At 34.2% G+C, this 19,789-nt stretch overlaps 1 protein-coding gene across 5 annotated transcripts in view; it reads left to right on the forward strand.

Annotated features, from left to right (window-relative positions):
- DLG1 (discs large MAGUK scaffold protein 1) overlaps positions 1 to 19,789 on the forward strand; it is a 280,091-nt gene that overhangs the window by 215,238 nt on the left and 45,064 nt on the right. For all 5 annotated transcript variants that reach the window (XM_024752078.1, XM_024752079.1, XM_024752080.1 and 2 more), the window contains 3 exons: positions 9,847 to 9,961; positions 14,943 to 15,119; positions 18,264 to 18,333. In XM_024752078.1, coding sequence (XP_024607846.1) covers positions 9,847 to 9,961; positions 14,943 to 15,119; positions 18,264 to 18,333 — 362 coding nt within the window. The remainder of the gene's footprint in view (positions 1 to 9,846; positions 9,962 to 14,942; positions 15,120 to 18,263; positions 18,334 to 19,789) is intronic.

The following is a 19,789-nucleotide window of genomic DNA, read 5'->3' on the forward strand; positions in this document are numbered from 1 at the left end:
CAGAATCCAACAGCACATTAAAAGGATCATACACCATGATCAAGTGGGGTTTATCCCAGGAATGCAAGGATTCTTCAATATATGCAAATCAATCAATGTGATAAACCGTATTAACAAATTGAAGGAGAAAACTCATATGATCCTGTCAATAGATGCAGAAAAAGCTTTCGACAATATTCAACACCCATTTATAATAAAAACCCTCCAGAAAGTAGGCATAGAAGGAACTTACCTCAACATAATGAAGGCCATGTATGACAAAACCACAGCCAGCATTGTTCTCAGTGGTGAAAAACTGAAAGCATTTCCACTAAGATCAGGAACAAGACAAGGTTGCCCACTTTCACCACTATTATTCAACATAGTTTTGGAAGTTTTAGCCACAGCAATCAGAAGAAAAAGAAAAGGAATCCAAATCGGAAAAGAAAAAGTAAAACTGTCACTATGCAGATGACATGATAGTATACATAGAGAATCCTAAAGATGCTACCAGAAAACTACTAGAGCTAATCAATGAATTTGGTAAAGTAGCAGGATACAAAATTAATGCATAGAAATCTCTTGCATTCCTATACACTAACAATGAAAAATCTGAAAGAGAAGTTAAAGGTACACTCCCATTTACCACTGTAACAAAAAGAATAAAATGCCTAGGAATAAACCTACCTAAGGAGACAAAAGACCTGTATGCAGAAAACTATAAGACACTGATGAAGGAAATTAAAGATGATACAAACAGATGGAGAGATATACCATGTTCTTGAATTGGAAGAATGAACATTGTGAAAATGGCTGTACTACCCAAAATGATCTACAGATTCAGTGCAATCCCTATCAAACTACCAATGGCATTTTTCACAGAACTAGAACAAAACATTTCACAATTTGTATGGAAACACAAAAGACCCCAAATAGCCAAAGCAATCTTGAGAAAGAAAAACAGAGTAGGAGGAAACAGGCTCCCTGACTTCAGACTACCCTAAAAATCTACAGTAATCAAGACAGTATGGTACTGGCACAAAAACAGAAATATAGATCAATGGAACAGGATAGAAAGCCCAGAGATAAACCCACACATATATGGTCACCTTGTCTTTGGTATAGGAGGCAAAAATATACAGTAGAGAAAAGACAGCCTCTTTCCCAGTGCTGGAAAAACTGGACAGCTACATGTAAAAGAATGAAATTAGAACACACCCTAACACCATATACAAAAATAAACTCAAAATGGATTAAAGACCTAAATCTAAAGCCAGACACTATACAATTCTTAGAGGAAAACATAGGCAGAAGAACACTCTATGATGTAAATCACAGCAAGATCCTTTTTGACCCACCTCCTAGAGAAATGGAAGTAAAAGCAAAAATAAATGGAACCTAATGAAACTTAAAAGCTTTTGCACAGCAAAGGAAACCATAAACGAGATGAAAAGACAACCCTCAGAATGGGAGAAAATATTTGCATATGAAGCAACTGACAGAGGATTAATCTCCAAAATTTACAAGCAGCTCAATATCAAAAGAGCAAACAACTCAATCCAAAAATGGACAGAATACCTAAACAAACATTTCTCCAAAGAAGACATACAGATTGCCAACAAACACATGAAAGGACGTTCAACATCACTAATCATTAGAGAAATGCAAATCAAAACTACAATGAGGTATCAGCTCATACCAGTCAGAATGGCCATCATCCAAAAATCTACAAACAGTAAATGCTGGAGAGGGTGTGGAGAAAATGGAACTCTCTTGCACTGTTGGTGGGAATGTAAATTGATACAGCCACTATGGAGAACAGTATGCAGGTTCCTTAAAATCTAAAAATAGAACTACCATATGACCCAGCAATCCCACTACTGGGCATATACCCTGAGAAAACCATAATTCAAAAAGAGTCATGTACCACAATGTTCATTGTAGCTCTATTTACAATAGCCAGGACATGGAAGCAACCTTAGTGTCCATCGACAGATGAATGGATAAAAAAGATGTGGCACATATATACAATGGAATATTACTCAGCCATAAAAGGAACGAAATTGAATTATTTGTAGTGAGGTGGATGGACCTAGAGACTGTCATACAGAGTGAAGTAGGTCAGAAAGAGAAAAATGCCATATGCTAACACATATATATGGAATCAAAAAAAAAAAAAGTTCTAAAGAACCTAGGGGCAGGACAGGAATAAAGACGCAGACATAGAGAATGGATTTGAGGACATGGGGAGAGGGAAGGGTAAGCTGGGATGAAGTGAAAGAGTGGTGTGGACGTATATACACTACCAAATGTAAAATAGATCACTAGTGGGAAGTGCCTGCATAGCCCGGGCAGATCAGCTTGGTGCTTTGTATCCACCTAGATGGGTGGGATAGGGAGGGTGGGAGGGAGACGCAAGAGGGAGGAGTTATGGGGACGTATGTATATGTATAGCTGATTCAGTTTGTTATACAGCAGAAACTAACACACCACTGTAAAGCAATTATACTCCAATAAAGGTGTTTTAAAAATAAATAAAAATTCAAATCTAAAAAAAAAATAAGTTAAATTTAAAACTGAATTGCAAAAAAAAAAAAACAAAAAAAAAAACGGAATTGCCCAGAACTCCCCCCTCCCCCCCCCCAAAATAAAGGTGTTTTAAAAATAAATAAAAATTCAAATCTAAAAAAAAAATAAGTTAAATTTAAAACTGAATTGCAAAAAAAAAAAAACAAAAAAAAAAACGGAATTGCCCAGAACTCCCCACTCCCCACCCCCAGAAAAAAATTAAGATAGCAAAACCAGATGAAAAGGTATCCCCATGAACCTCAATATAAAAGCAGGTATAAACAAGCTGTCAACAGCTGTAAGACCCCATGATATCAGCATCTGTACCCAGAGAATCAGTAGAAGAAGCCCAAAAGCCAATCTGTACTCATTTAAAAAATGAGGTGGATCTATTGAGAACTGCCTCTGAAACTATAAGGGTTTTTGCACAATCTACATGTGAGTGCAAGGGATCTGCAGTAAGGTGTGAAGAAGCTGGAGCAGTCTGAGCCCCATGACCCAATTAACCAGCTACAGCTCCCTTTTAGTTCAAAGCCCCACACCAAGGAACAATTACTAGGAATAAAATCCAAATTGAGCAGGATAGGGATAATAGAGCCAAAGGATATAGAAGGTCCAGATGAGTGGGGGGAAAGAAAGCCCAGGAGATCTCACAGTATATGAGATATATCTTTGAACACTTGACAGAAACAGCAAAAAGGAGTTTTAGAGCTGTGGAGATAGAAAAGCCATCCTGATGCAATACTCTTACCTTAAGAAGTTCAGGAAAACTAATTTCTCATAAAAATGAACAACAGAAAAGGATCAAGATTGAATCCAATGGAAACCTATTTGAAAAATGAAAATAAGAATCAGAATAATGTCTCTACAATGAAAGTATGCCAGAAAGACATGCCCACAAAACAAATGAAAAGTATAACCTAATATTGCAAAACAAGTTAAAGGAAAATGAATATATGGAAGAACAACATAAATGAGTTAATAGAACTCAGGAAATTATTAGAAATAAAGAAAAATTTTATTTCAAAAATTAAGTTTAACTAGAAGGAGCACACAATAGTTATTTAAAGCAAGTAGGTAAAAAAGAGGAATTTTTAAAAATCAAAAATAAAGAGTTCTTTCCCTTCCGCATCCTGATCAACTTTGTATTAAAGCCATTAGGTGAAGCATAGCAAGGTAATTATGTGCATTGCAGGGCTGGGAAGGTGGGGGACATCTATGGTAAACCGTTAGGACTTAACCATGATGAGGGCTTCCACACAAGCAGCTGTCCTGGTGTGAGGAGTTGGAGCCTGAGCAGAGTGAGATGGTTACACATGGGACTGGTCAGAGCCCAGTCTGGAAAGTAGATGGTACTAGAAGCAGAAGGCTAGTTACATACAGAGAGATTGATCAAAGGAATATATATTTTAAGGGTAATGTTGTCTGTGATTTTCAGTGTTGGAGAAGAGAGTTATAAATATTGAAAGGGAGAAAACTAAATATAGACCATATATTATTAGATTAGAATTGGAGAAATTTTTATGAACATATTTTCAGTTTACATAATATAAACATAGTTATAAATGTGTATCTATTTTACATATATATATGGAATTCCCTGGCTCTATCCACTGAGAAGGCCTGGGCTCAATGCCACCCCAGTAGCAATGAGCACACCTAAGCCTCAGATCTTAGCTTCTAAATACTATTCCCCATCTAAATTACCAAGGCTGTTTGGATAAATGGCCAGAAAGCAAGGAAATGCTCAAGGAATGATGGAGGCATGTCAAAGGGCACATAATCCAATTTGAAAGGGTTCCCACTGGCCAAATTGGGAACAATTTGAACATCAGATAGATGATAATAATACCTGATAGTAATCCACTGAATAAACTAAGATATCATGGGTCTTTACTAATATAAATAAGTGAATTAATTGAAAGTTTGATGAGAATGGAGATGTGTACATGGTTTCAATAACTTGCTATTTGCAAATGGAAAAAGTAATTTTGCAGTAGAGAAACCTGGCAGACACAACCTTCATCAAGTGCTGAAAGTTTATAGCATCAGTAATGGGACAAATCAGAAATGTATACCACCTGGTAGGGTGCATTGAAAAGAACATACATCTCTTCTGTGACATTCCTGCCAAAGTTGCAGGACTAAATGTGGGAACATCAGACAAATCTAAAGAGACATTCTACAAAATAATTGTCCTCTAATTTTCAACGGTAGCAAGCTTACAAAGTCAAGGAGAGACTGAGAAACGGCTCTGACTGGAAGAGACTTTAAAAATATGACAATTTTAATGCCTATATGCTCTGATATAACTCATGATTTCAAAATGGATCCTTTTGCTATTAAGGACATTATTGGGGAAACTTCAGTGGGATGTGAGCATTAGATGTAGTAATGTATTAACATTGCTTTCTTGATTTTGATGGTCTTGTGATTGTATAAGAAAGTATCTTTATTTGTAGGCATTACACACTGAGAATTCAAGAGTGACATCAGAGTAGCATGTTACTCTCAAATGGTTCAGGAAAAAGTTTGTGATTGCTTCAATCTTTAAAAATATATTAATTTTTTAAAAAGAATAAGAAAGGGTTTGAGAGTGACAGATGTAGAAAGTAGGCAGAGAATATTCAACATGCATATAACAGTCTCAGGAAAAAACCAAAACAGTACAACAAAACAAATAATAAAAATATATAAACAAGAAAACTTTTCTGAAATTAAAAATAATAATTTAAGCTGCATATCGAAAGGACAATCCAGGTACCTAAGGTAATAACCATCACTGAGAAACATTCTAATAAAATTACTGGAATTAAGAGAAAAAATTTGGTGAAATTCCAGGCCCCCAAAAAATGTTTTTTAAAGAAAAGAAAATGAGGTTGTCATCAGAACTTCATCCTCCATCATTTATAAGAGACAATGGAGTCAACATATTTAAGAATCAAAGAAAGAAACTGTGAATCAAACAGGCTTGAAATATAAAGACTGCAGTCAAATGTATCAACAGAGAATTAGGATGATATTGTTCACATAAACCCTTCCAGAGGAGAAAGAACAAACTTCAGACATCAAAAATGGAAGAGATGCTGACATAAAGACTGGTGTTAGTTATTAAGATAGTTATAAGGAGGGCTTCTCTGGTGGCGCAGTGGTTGGGAGTCCGCCTGCCGATGCAGGGGACATGGGTTCGTGCCCCGGTCCGGGAAGATCCCACATGCCACAGAGCAGCTGGGCCCATGACCCATGGCCACTGAGCCTGTGCGTCCGGAGCCTGTGCTCCGCAACGGGAGAGGCCACAGCAGTGAGAGGCCCGCGTACCGAAAAAAAAAAAAAAAAAGATAGTTATAAGGAAAAGAATGTATAATATGAAAAAACTGTATGCTATGACAGTTTGGAAAAAATGCAGTTATCAGAAAGTGGGGGTAGAATTGTAGATAATGTGAAAATAGAAGGACTTGCCTGGTGGTTCAGTAGTTAAGAATCCAGCTGCCAATGCAGGGGACATGGGTTCAAGCCCTGGTCTGGGAGGATCCCACATGCCACAGAGCAACTAAGCCCGTGCGCCACAACTACTGAGCCTGCACTCTAGAGCCTGCAGGCCACAACTACTGAGCCCATGCTCCGCATCTGCTGGAGCCCGTGTGCTCTAGGGCCTGCATGCTGCAACTGCTGAGCCCATGTGCTGCAACTACTGAAGCCCGTGCACCTAGAGCCCATGCTCTGCAACAAGAGAAGCCACTGCAATGAGAAACCCGCGCACTGCAACAAAGAGTAGCCCCCCCTCGCCGCAACTAGAGAAAGTCCGCAGGCAGCAACAAAGACCCAATGCAACAGGATAAAAAAAATTAGAATAAACTTTCTGATTGCTTTGAAGTTATTAATATAAAAGGATAATATTTCAAATTAGATCTGGGGAGATTGCTCATAGTAGGGGGCCAAAAACCAAACCAAGAGTTATTAGAACAACAGAATAAAGCTTCCTAATTTTATATTTATATATTTACTTTTATAAATATTTAAATTTTATTTAAATATATTTTATTAAGTATATATAAATATAAGTGTTTTATAAACATTAAAATATAAATTTTATATATATATTTTATATATTCATAATATATGTTTATAAATAAACTTAAGAAGGCTTGTCCTTGTGTGTGTGTGTATGTATATATGTGTATATATATATGAACAAATAGACTGCACAGTGAAACTGTGTTCCAGTTGCTATTACTTCATAACCACCCCTAAAGCTCAGTGGATTAAAACAACAATCACTTTATGGATTCACTATGTTAGGAATTCCGCCGGAATTTTGGCTTGTATGGTTCTTGTGGCATAGACCGAGGTCACTTAATGGGATTCAGCTGATGGATGAGCTGTTTTGGAAGGTCCAAAATGGCTTCACTCCCCTTGTCTTGGGACTTTGTTGGCACCAGCTAGAAGTTTGGGCTCAGAGAACTATCACATGACCTCTGAAGAGTGGTGCTTTGAGAGTAATTGGACTTCTTACATGGTGTCTGGCTTCCTCCAGATCAAGCAGCCCATAAGAACCAGGCAAATGTTCCATGGACTCTTCTGATGTAACCTAGAAAGTCACATATGATCGTTTCTACCACATTCACTTGCTTACAGTTGAGTCATAAGACCAGCCCAAATTCAAGAAGGGGATTAGACTCCACCTCTTGTTCAGGGAATGGCAAGGTCACATAGTACAAAAACATGTGGGATGCCAGGCATCTTTGGAATATATAATCTGCCACAAGCTATGTGTATAAAAGTCATGTATATATATATATTCAACATATGAACATAAAATATAAAACAGAATGAATAGAACTGGAGATCACACAACTTCAATTATATCAAAAGTTAATTCAGCTTAATTGTTACAAGAAAACAATTTTCAGATTTGCTAGTAAAGCAGACTCTAACCCTATATAGTATCTTGTTGTAACAAAGTGTGAGAGTTTAGAAATAAAAGAACCATATAGCTAATAAAAAAAGAATGAGGGACGTCTGTATATGCTGCTGTGGAGCATTCTTACTATTACTGCAATAAGACTATTTATTATTAAATAAAATAAGCAGGGCTTCCCTGGTGGCGCAGTGGTTGAGAATCTGCCTGCTAATGCAGGGGACACGGGTTCAAGCCCTGGTCTGGGAGGATCCCACATGCTGCGGAGCAGCTAGGCCCGTCTGGAGCCTGTGCTCCACAACGAGAGAGGTCGCGGTAGTGAGAGGCCCACGCACCGCAATGAAGAGTGGCCCCCGCTTGCCACAACTAGAGATAGCCCTCGCACAGAAACGAAGACCCAACACAGCCAAAAAAATTAATTAATTAATTTTTTAAAAATTAAGCAATGTGGAGAAATGTGTATGTTACTGTTTATTAAAGAAGGAGGAACAATACATATATGTGTATGTACATAGACATATAATTATAAAATATATGTATAGTTTAAATATACATATATTAAAATAATATAGAATAAGTATAAACATATTTGTATGTTACATATATGTTTACTTATATTATTAAAAGTGGAAGTATAAACATTTCTTTAAATGTTTATAATGACCAGGACAGAATAGTTTAGGGAGAGAGGGATATTCTTGTTTGATATCCTTGTTTTATAGGTTTGACTTTGGAACTGTTTTACCTACCTATAAAGACAATGAAAAATGCAAAAGCAACCCCTAAAAATTGAAGTTGAAAATTAAAATGAACAAATGAACCTGGATGTATATCCAGCTGGCAGCCTTAACACCTAGGAAGGAACTATTCCCAGTGACTTTAAAACAGTATTCAACTGTATATTCCTACTAAGCCATACTCCAAAGATAAAAAGAACTAGGAAAGGTAATTAACTGTTTTTAGTAATCATGTCATGGTTGTAGTTTTGGTGTTATTTTAAGACTGTTGTGAATATAATATGGGTTAAAACAAGTAAGTCGTGATGGGTCCTCTAATTCTGTTACCCCCAGTGTCTTGAGAACCAGGATTCTTCATATACAAGGAAGCATATAAAGTAAGAAGAGATTAAGTAAAAACCTAATGGCCCTAATTTTTAATTAGAAGAACCAGTATAAACTCAGGATTCACTTCATATTTTTAATCTTTATCTTCATCCATCGATCTGTCTGTATCTTAGCTGTGTCTACATAGACTAAAGATTTGCCATGAGTTGATAATTGTTGAATTGTCAGGGATTCATTTTTACTAATCAGTCTACTAATGTTTATACTTTAAATTTTCTATTATATTTTTAAAGGGCAATAAAAGAATATTTTATTACATATTATTGTGAGCATTTAAATATTTCTGAGTTTTTTGATGAATTGTTGCTTCAATTCCTTAATCTTGGTATCCAGAAAACAAGCTTGATGATGTGGTGAAAGGAAGAGTAACTCAGCAATAATCATGCTTACTCTTAACTCTGTCTCCTTAAAACTACACACGCTCCAGACAAGTTACTTGCTCTTGCTATAAGACTGGTTTTATAAAAAAAACTAATGGAATCTGACTTGTCTGTTAGTTGTTTATTGTAAATAGAGAAAAAGGTATGTGTGTATAACCGTGTAATTGCAGTATTTTTGAAAAAGTGCTTAAACTTTTTGTTATTAATAGGTTTGGTAGCTTTTAATGTATGATATAGTTTAAAATAGTCTGTCTTCAAAATCATATTTGTTTTTGTATAAAAAGTATCTTAAATAAAATGTTATTCCTTCAGATTGCTTTTGTGCATCTTAACATTTTGAAAATTTATAAATTATATAATAAGTTGAAGTAAATTTAATTTCATTTATTAACTTATTAAGGCATATTTTTTACATATTATTGACCCTGCACAAGTTCTATAATTTGAAAATATAGGATTAGCTGATTTCTTCACAGAAAAAGTCAGTAAACAAAGCATCTAGTATAAATTATTTTAGGCTTTTTTTAAGTATAAAAATTAGAATAAATCCTACTTTTTAAAATTTACAGTTAAATTCGACAGTAAAATTGATACTGCTATTTGATGCATGGAAATTGTCCTTTATTAAATGTGATACGAACTTTAAAATAGCATACTGAAAATACTATTTTCAACCAGTTCTAATTCCTGGTACACTTAGAGATTGTTAAGTTTTAAAATTTGCATCTTGGGCAAAATCTTGTATAGATTACTCTTTTAAGGTTCTGACCACATTTAATCAATTATAAGACAGCTTACATATTTAATACTTTATCTTCAAGTAACTTTTTCTTTAGAATATAAAATATGAATTTATTTCTCTTTTTTCTTCCATCAGAATACAGTCGTTTTGAAGCCAAAATACATGACTTACGGGAGCAGATGATGAATAGTAGCATTAGTTCAGGTTCAGGTTCTCTTCGAACTAGCCAGAAGCGATCCCTCTATGTCAGGTAAATTTTTTAAATTTCTGATTATTGCAGTCTTTATGCATGCATGCAGATTCTTTCAGGTTTTTCACCATGACTTAGTTTTACTGTAGAAAAGTGTATTGCAAACCAAGGAAATGTTTTTTTATGATTGATTTCCTGATAGTGTGTCTTTCAGGAGTTGGAGTATTATTATAATTTTATTAATGAAAGTTATATAACCTCTTGAATAATAATAGTATGATAAAGAAATACAAAATAAATACAAACCAGAAAATTTTTTAAGTTGATATTTTACTGGGTGACTAGTGTAGCTTGATATGTCATATCATCCAACACTTCCGTTTACCTGTATCTTTTTATAATAAAATATTCTTCATTTGAGTAACATTTAATTTCTGTAGTAAGTTCCACCAGTTCTTCTGTTTTCATGGCAGTAATTTATCTCTGCCTACCTGGATAGTGTACACCTCTAATTTGTGAGCATTTCTGGGGTCTTGAGGAGTAAATCTTGTTTCAGTATCCTTCTCTTCAGGCACCCTATTTAGAGCTTCCTCTACTCTGCTAAATTTACCATCATCCAAAACCATGTTAAACTCTCTTTCCTCCTTGTTGTCCTCTCTCTTTTGTGTTTGTTTTTGGTGGTGGTGGTGGTGTTGTCATCATTTTAGTGAGTTTCAGGATGGAAAGGAAATACAAGCATTACCTCAGAGATTTTGCAGGTTTAGTTCCAGACCACTGCAATACAGTGAATATCACAATAAAGCGAGTCACGAATTTTTTGGTTTCCCAGTGTATATAAAAGTTATGTTTACACTATATTGTAGTCAGTTAAATGTGCAATAGAATTATGTCTTTAAAAACAATGCATACCTCAATTTAAAAATATTTTATTGCTAAAAATGCTAACCATCAATGAGCCTTACACAAGTCATAGTTTTTTTTTGCTGGTGGATGGTCCTGCCTCCGTATTGATGACTGCTCACTGATCAAGGTGGTGTTGCTGGAGGTTGGGGTGGCTGTGGCAGTTTCCTAAAAATAAGACACCAGTGAAGTTTGCAAACTGACTGACTCTCCCGTTCGTGAACAGTTTCTCTGGAGCATGCAATGCTGTTTGACAGCATTTTACCCACAGTCAACTTCTTTCAAAATTGCACTCAGCTCTCTCAAATCCTGCTGCTGCTTTATCAACTAAGTTGATGTAATATTTCCATCCCTTGTTGTCATTTCAATAATCTTCACAGCATCTTCACCAAGAGTGGGTTCACATCTGTAGTTACTTCCTCCGTTGAGGTCTCAAACCCCTCAAAGTCATCAGTGAGGATTGGAATCAACTTCTTGCAAACTCCTGTTAATATTGATATTTTGACCTCTTCCGTGAATCACCAATGTTCTTAATGGCATCTAGAATGGTGAATCCTTTATGGGAGGTTTTCAATTTACTTTGTCCAGATCCATCAGAGGAATCACTATCATAACTAGTAAGTCTTGAAAGTCAAAATTACTCCTTGATCCATGGGCTACAGAATGGAAGTTGTCTTAGCAGGCATGAAAACAGCATTAATCTCATTTTACACTTCCATCAAAGCTCTGGGGTGACCAGGTACATTGTCAATGAGCAGTAATATTTTGAAAGAAAAAAAATTTTTTTTGAGCAGTAGGTGTCAACAGTGTGCTTAAAATATTCAGTAAACCATGTTGTAAACAAATGTGCTATCATCCAGGCTTTGTTGTTTCATTTCTATAGCACAGGCAGAGTAGATTTAGCATAATTCTTAAGAACCATAGGATTTTCAGGATGGTAAATGAGCATTGGCTTAACTTAAACTCACCAGCTGCATTAGCCCCTAACAAGAGAGTCAGCCTGCCCTTTGAAGCTTGGAAGCCCGGCATTGACTTCTCTCTAGCTATGAAAGTTCTAGATGGCATCTCCTTCCAGTATAAGGCTGTTTTGTCCACATCAAAAATCTGTTGTTTAGTGTAACCACCTTCATTACTTATTTAGATCTTCTGGATAACTTGTTGCAGCTTGTACATCAGCACTTGCTGCTTTACCTTGCACTTCTATGTTACAGAGATGGCTTCTTTCCTGAAACCTTATGAACCAACCTCTGCTAGCTTCGAACTTTTCTGCAGCTTCCTCACCTCTCTCAGCCTTCATGGAATTGAAGAGAGTTTGGGCCTTACTCTGGATTACACTTTGGTTTAAAGGAATGTTGTGGCTGGTTTGATCTTCTATCCAGACCACTAAAACTTTCTTAGTGTCAGCAGTAAGGCTGTTTCACTTTATTACTCCTGTGTTTACTCAAGTAGCACTTTCATTTTTTTTCTACTTAGCTAACCATTTGATGGCAAGAAGCCTAGTTTTTGGCCTGTCTTGGCTTTCAACATGCCTTCCTCACTAAGCTTAATAATTTCTACCTGATTTAAAGTGAGAGACCTGTGACTCTTCCTTTCATGTGAACATTTAGAGGCCATTGTAGGTCTATTAATTGGCCTAATTTCAATATTGTTGTGTCTCAAGGAATAGGGAGTCCCAAGGAGATGGGAGGGAGATGGGGAAGGGCCAGTTGATAGAGCAGTCAGAACACACACATTTATCAATTAAGTTACCATCTTATAAGAGCATGGTTCGTGATGCACCAAAATGATTACAATAGTAACATTAAAGCTCACCATAATAAATATAATAATAATGAAAAAGTTTGAAATATTGGGAGAATTACCAGAATGTGACATAGAGACATGCAGAGAGCAAATGTCGGAAAAATGACACCAATAGACTTGGGATTACCACAGGGTTATGCCAACCCAACACAGGGTTGCCATAAAACCTTCAACTTGTAAAAAAAAAAAAACACAATATCTGGCAAGTGCAATAAGGTAAAGCACAATAAAATGAAGTATGCCTGTAGATACATGTAGCCAATCTACCATAGTTAACCAGAAGTCTTATGGTTCTTTTTAGTAAATGTATTTTTAATTTCAAAAGTAAAAATAAAGTTAAGGCTACAAAAGACTACATACAGTATGATACCTCTTTTATAAAGCTCTGAAATAGGTAAAATCATACATAATTACTTAGTCATCCATATGTGTGTGATAAAACCAAACCAACAAAAAAGGGTAAGGAGCAAGGAAATAAACACTGTATTCAGAATGGTGGTTACCTTCTAACAGTGCTTAACTCTTAATCTGAGGGAAACAGGATCAAGGGGAAAAATACATAGGTGAATGTAAGTTACTGATAAAAGTTTTGTGTATAGTCTTAGGTTGGAGAGTAGATTAACAGGTGTTCATTATATTCTTACGATTAATAGCTCAAGTAAGTATTCCATGAGTTCCTTTTTTTTATTAATCCGAGTACTAAAAGACAAAGTTTAAATGCTAACATAGGGAGTAGAGATTGTGAGTGATTTCTTCGTTGCTCATCGGTAATATAGTTGTGTTGATTTTGTAATTCAAAAGATTAATTTATGATAATAAAAATGTTGAGATGTAGTATTTTCCCTTTTCTGAATATCCTGTGGCATTTGTTCTACCTCTTAAGGTACTTTATTTGCTATTTTATATTCTGTTTATTTGTATCTTCATCATCTTTGTCATCTTAATCTTTGTCATATCCACTTAATTACCTTTTTAAATAAATATTTAGTAAATTACTAACTATATCAAACCTTTGTATTATTTGAAGTTAACTATACTTTTCCAGTAGAAAGACGTTTCCTTAGTTAGTATTCAGAATTTATTGAAGTAATGACTTCACATTTATATCATTTATAATCTTTATCTTACAGTTGTAGAATTCTTTCTTCAAATAAAATCCAATGTATTGGATATGTTTTAATATATGTTTAAGTAAACCTTCCCACTTTTGATTCTCACCTACTTCCTTCACACTGTTAGCCACTGAAAAGACTTGAAAGAACACATTTGAAAACCATTAACTAGTTCATTCATTTAGCCATCAAATAATTTCACCCCTCTTCAGTTTTACTTCAAGAGATAGTCTTAAGAGTTGGGTAGCATAAAAAGGAATATGATTTGTATCCTAATTTCCCATTGCCAAATTAGAACAAAAGAATGAATAAATTATATTATAAATGTAATTCCTGGGATCTTTCCTGTACTCTTGTTAGAGGTTTTTTGAATATAAGAATTTAATTTGTCACCATTCTAAAGCAATTATACTCCAATAAAGATGTTAAAGGAAAAGAATTTAATTTGTTTAAATATTGTACACTAATTAAGTATCAGGACACTATTTTCTTGTTATCAAATTTTAAAATATTCCTAACATTTTGCAATTACTATATTAAATTAATACAGTATTTTTTCCATAATGGTTGGCAACTGTTAAAGTCATCATATCGTCATCTGTAGTTAGTTTTCATCATTGTTATTGACTCTGAAAACCCTATTAATTATAGTTTTATGAACAAATGAAAGGAATAGTTAACTGGGAAAATAATCACTCTGTTGATCTAGTATTAAAGTCCACAAATGATGAATCAGATCAGTCAGGGAATTTGTTTACCCAAGTGTGTCTAGTCAAAGAGAAGAGTCTCTTTTAATATTTACTTTATTAATTTAGAACAACTGACCAGATTTGTCTTCATTTTAGAATTCAATACAGGTTGCCATTGGATTGTACTAAAAGTATTTTTTTTTATTTCTCATACAGTATTGAGAGAAATAAGGTATTTTATCTATTAACATAACAAGTTAATTTTGCTATTTCTTTTTTAGTCTCGTTGTCTTCTTATATTGGATTGGCCGAAAAGTTCTTTCGGGCTTTTCTGTAACATCTCACGGAAAAGCCCGAGCAAACTTTTTGGTCAACCCAATAATATAGCACAAAATTGAGCTTGGCATTATTCTGCCTACCAAGGTACATTGTTTAATTATCTACCTAGATTATATATATATTTTTAGGATCCTGTTTATTTAATATTCATAATATCATTATAAGAAATAATTATGGACTTTTTTCTTCTTAATCTAGGGCCCTTTTTGATTATGACAAGACTAAAGACAGTGGCCTTCCTAGTCAGGGATTGAACTTCAAATTTGGAGATATCCTCCATGTTATTAATGCTTCTGATGACGAATGGTGGCAGGCCAGGCAGGTTACACCAGATGGTGAAAGTGATGAAGTTGGGGTGATTCCCAGTAAACGCAGGTAAATATAAGTCTGTTACAGTTTTACCACTTGAAAATTGGACAACATAAATAATTGCTGTTTCTTTAAATTTCTTTTACTGAAGTGGTGATTTTATGCTCAGTTTTATATATTGTGTTTCACAACCATTTAATTTTATTCACCTTATGTTGTAACCAATGACATAGTAAGAGAATATGATGCCCCCAAATAGAAATTTCTCTAAAACTCCTACTAGTTGCTAAAAACAAAATGAGTATATTTTAAGTCACTGTGCCATATATCTATACCAGTGGAGGGAGAGAGAATTAGCCTCTGTAGTTTTCCCATGTAGATGGTGTTAAAACCTAAATTTTCAGGAGTTTTGATTGTGTGAATTGCCTCCTCCTCCAGACTTAAAAAATGAAAGCATTTTAAGTAAATGCAAAATTTTTAGAAATATCTAAGAATGTGTTTCACATCTCTTGTTTTCTTGTTTAATTTAAAAGTATCCATGCATTCACTGCTCTTTCCTCTTTGCTTTTAACTATTTATTGTAGTGATTCACTCACTGGTACATACTTAACCATCTAGTGGCAAAAGTGGTTAAGTGCAGATTGTCTTTGAAAAGGGTGATCCCAACTTAGAACCCCCTCTAAGGTCAATGAAATGCTATTCAATGTCTACTTCTATGGGAAAGGTATTAAAACATCAGTTCATAATTTCCTCAAAAGAGCTTATTTATGAGATCTGATTCATCCAAATCATTGCCTAAAACTTAAAAGTTTTAAGATAGCCAGTAAAAATTGTCAGTGAAACATTAATGTTTATTATAGCCAGTTAATTCACTTCAAGTCAACCTTATGACGTAATAAACTTGTTCTTTTCATATTAATAAGTTGGACTTATTTTGTTAAGAGTCTCTAAAATCGATACTTATGCCAAATCATATGCCTGTTTATAAACCTCTCTACCTTATATATATTTGTACACCTGTTTTTAGACATTGAAGCGTAGAAATGTTAAAATATTGCCAAGGTTTGTAATTGTGGTTTTGGAATTTATGACTGCTGTTGGCTAGATCCATATTTTTAGCAAGATCCAACTATTTGGCTGGATCTTACACTTGGTGGCAACTCCTCTTTTAGCAATGCAGCCCTCAGCTGCATAACTTTTTTGCTGGAATAGAATGTAGTATACTTTAAATCCAGAAATGCTTCCACTGTGCCTTGTTGAGTCAATAGAAACCTCACATCTTAAATATCAAGGTCAGAGTTCCTAAAAATTGTCTTTATCCCTTGGAGTCTTATATCTTGTAAAGGTTTTACATGTGCTTGCAACAAATGAGAAATACAGCTGACTTTGGTAGAAAGAGATATTTTTCATTTTGTGTATAAAAATTCTGTAAGGTTGGATTTTGAAGCCAGAAGTGATAAAAGAGATGAGATATACCTTGAGACCTCTACAGATCCCCAAATTCATGACTAATATTATAGAATATAATTTTCCTTCCATAAAATGCAGTATGAAATCACAACCAATTATGCCATTTCATTCTTCAGTGTATTCTAAACTTGTATTTTCTTAAATAGAATGATATCTTTCTTAGACCTCTTTATGTCTAATAATAGCACAAGGAATTGTAGTTCCTACGATCCTTAGCTTTCTTTTGGGAACAGTGTTGACAAATAAACACAATTGAAGTCACTCAGCTATTTAGCGAGCAAGATAATGATTAGAAAACAAAACCATTTTGAGTGGTAAATGTTTACTCACTAAATGTTAGTTTTTCAGTGCCCTCAGTAAGTGCCTAGGCAGAATTATAAATTAATTATTCATATCATGGACCCTCAGGATTGCTCTGGAATAGAAAAAGCAAGTTTTAAATCCATGACTGCTAGGGTTCTTCTGTACCCATGGTAAAACTGTATAGCTAGATAATAAAAAATGAAGATATGCATTTATTCATAGACTGTTTTGGTACATTTTTCTGCTATATACTAATGTAATTGCTATGTTGAAATCAAGGATTTGTAAAGCTTAATTTATATGAAATTTTGCACGATTCATATTGTAACAATCTACACGATTGCCGATTGTACATTTGTTGTAGTTTTGTTTGCTTGCTTATTTCAAAGGTAACATCTTTAACAAGGTTTAAAATTCAAAAGATTTAAAAACTATACAGGCTGTCTCTTAACCCTGTTCCCCAAGCACCCATTTCACCTTCTTAGGGATAACTAAGGTTACCAGTTCTTCTGTATCCTCCCAAAGATACTTTAAAACTCTATTTTGGGAACTTCCCTGGTGGTCCAGTGGCTAAGACTCTGCACTCCCAAAATAGGGGGCCTGGGTTCGATCCCTGGTCAGGGAACTAGATCCCACATGCCTCAACTAAGAGTTTGCATGCTGCAACTAAAGATCCTGCATGCTACAACTAAAGATCCCACATGCTGCAACTGAAGATTCTGCATTCCGCAACTAAAAGATTCTGCTTGCCACAACTAAAGATCCCACGTGCTGCAACTAAAAGATGTCGCAACAAAGATCCCGCATGCCGCAACTAAGACCCAGCACGGCCAAATAAATATTTTCTTAAAAAACCCTCTATTTCGTACACTATAATTGGTTACTTTATGTATTTACACAAATATATCATTGGAATTAAGCTTAATTTTTTTATTTCCCTCCTTTTTATTTTCAAAATTTTCAGAGCTATAGAAAAATAAGAGAAATGCAAGAATAGTACTTAGAACACCCACATATCATCCTTCACCTACTTTCATCAGTTAATATTTTACCCCATCTGCTTTCTCTCTAACACTGAGTTTTTAGCATATGTGTTCCATGCTAAGATAACATTTAAACAACAAAACAAATGGAAACCTGGAAAATTGCTAAACTCAGAAGTGATGCTTCATAATTTCAGTGTAATTATGGAATAGAGTGCATATATAAGTACACATACTTGTACTGTATTTTGATATTTCACAAGTGGTTTTGTTTCATAATAAAATGAGCCCTGTATTTCATTTCTCAGAAATTCTTATAAATTATGGGATTCAAATGACTTCTGAAGGCTTTAGAATATAAAAATTCTCCATATTAAAGTCTCAGTTCTGATGATTCCTAGTTAGAACTTTAGATACGTTTATTATAATTAAAAAATAATCTGTGCTTTGCCAGGGTTGAGAAGAAAGAACGAGCCAGATTAAAAACAGTGAAATTCAATTCTAAAGCAAGAGGAGATAAAGGGGTGAGTATGTGAAATCTATTATTTCTAGAAATTAATAATTGAAGGTAATAGGCCTTTTCATAATTCTTGTTTGAGGCACATGATTAAAATAAGAAGGATTTTGCCATAAGAATTAACTATCAACTGCTCTTGCCGTGGTGGCCTACAATAGTAGATATGCTAAAGTAAACAATTTATTAAATTAAAGCATCCATTTCACAGACTTTTCCAAATTATCAAAACTGTCGTTTGATATATTCTTAACAACATACTTTTGGTCGTTATTTTTATAAATGAAATGATTTCAGCCTTCACTCAGATGAACAATTAACTATAAACTTGTGTCACCAGTATTAGCCATGAAGCTAATAAATAATGCATCTGAGAAAATAGGCCTTCCCAAAACTATTAATTAGTTCATAAAGTAAGTTTATGGGTTTTTGCAAGTGAATTTATGGAAATTTTCTTATTTTTTCCCCATTTATTGCTAATATTACTCATTAATAAAATCCATCTTTTAAATGTTTAAATCAGTATGAATTTTTATCTTAAGGGAATAAAGGGACAGTCAAGAGGAGGACTTTGTAGGTGGGCAAGAAATATATCAAAATTCTTTTATATATATTTTAGACGTGTTTTTGTTTTCATTTACCTTGTCCTTCTTGAATCTAGTGGATGTCAATGGATGATATCACAGGCTTCACCCTATAGTATGTGTGTAATTAGTGCAATGGAATATTCTAGCAATAGGCCTGAAGAAAATGCTGAAACACATGTTGTGTTGAAATACTATTTATAGCAATGTTTTGTGTTTTGGGGATTTTTTATCTAAAAAATAGATTAAAATTTTTTATCTAAAGCAATATCTTTTGATCAAATTTCAAATGAATATGGAAAGTTAACTCAGCAAAAAAATTAACCCTACTCTTTGTACATGTCTGATATCACTAAGCACTCAGACTTAAAAGCTTTAAAATGTTAAAGGAATATGATCCTTGATCAAAGAAATTAAATCTGAGTAAATTATATATAATGCATTCAGTTATTTTACAAATGATAAATTCTTTTAAAATTTACTTGTACCTTTCAGAAAATACAAAATTATATAGTATAATCTGAAGCAATATTTAAAATAGAAAATCTTTGGAGGAAAAAATCCCAAGTAAATGCTCAGTATTTGAAATATATACAATGGTTTTTGTGCTTGTTTTATATATGTCTTTTAAAGTATTTTAGTAAAATACACTGTCAGTGTATTGTAAAAGAGGTTGCATGTTGTAACTTTTCTTTCAAACTGTAAGAAGTTAACTGAATTAACGACATTTTTAAATCTTAGTCTTGTTTGTTGACTATAACCAACTTTATACACAGTCACTGTGTTCTAACACAGCACCAAAAGTATGCATGATACTGAGTGGGGTAAAAATACGCTTGCCATTGATACAGAACTGCATTTCTCTCTGTAATACCATTTCCC

The sequence above is a fragment of the Neophocaena asiaeorientalis genome, unplaced genomic scaffold (genome assembly GCF_003031525.2).
Source record: "Neophocaena asiaeorientalis asiaeorientalis breed wild unplaced genomic scaffold, Neophocaena_asiaeorientalis_V1.1 scaffold293, whole genome shotgun sequence".
NCBI lineage: Eukaryota > Metazoa > Chordata > Mammalia > Artiodactyla > Phocoenidae > Neophocaena > Neophocaena asiaeorientalis.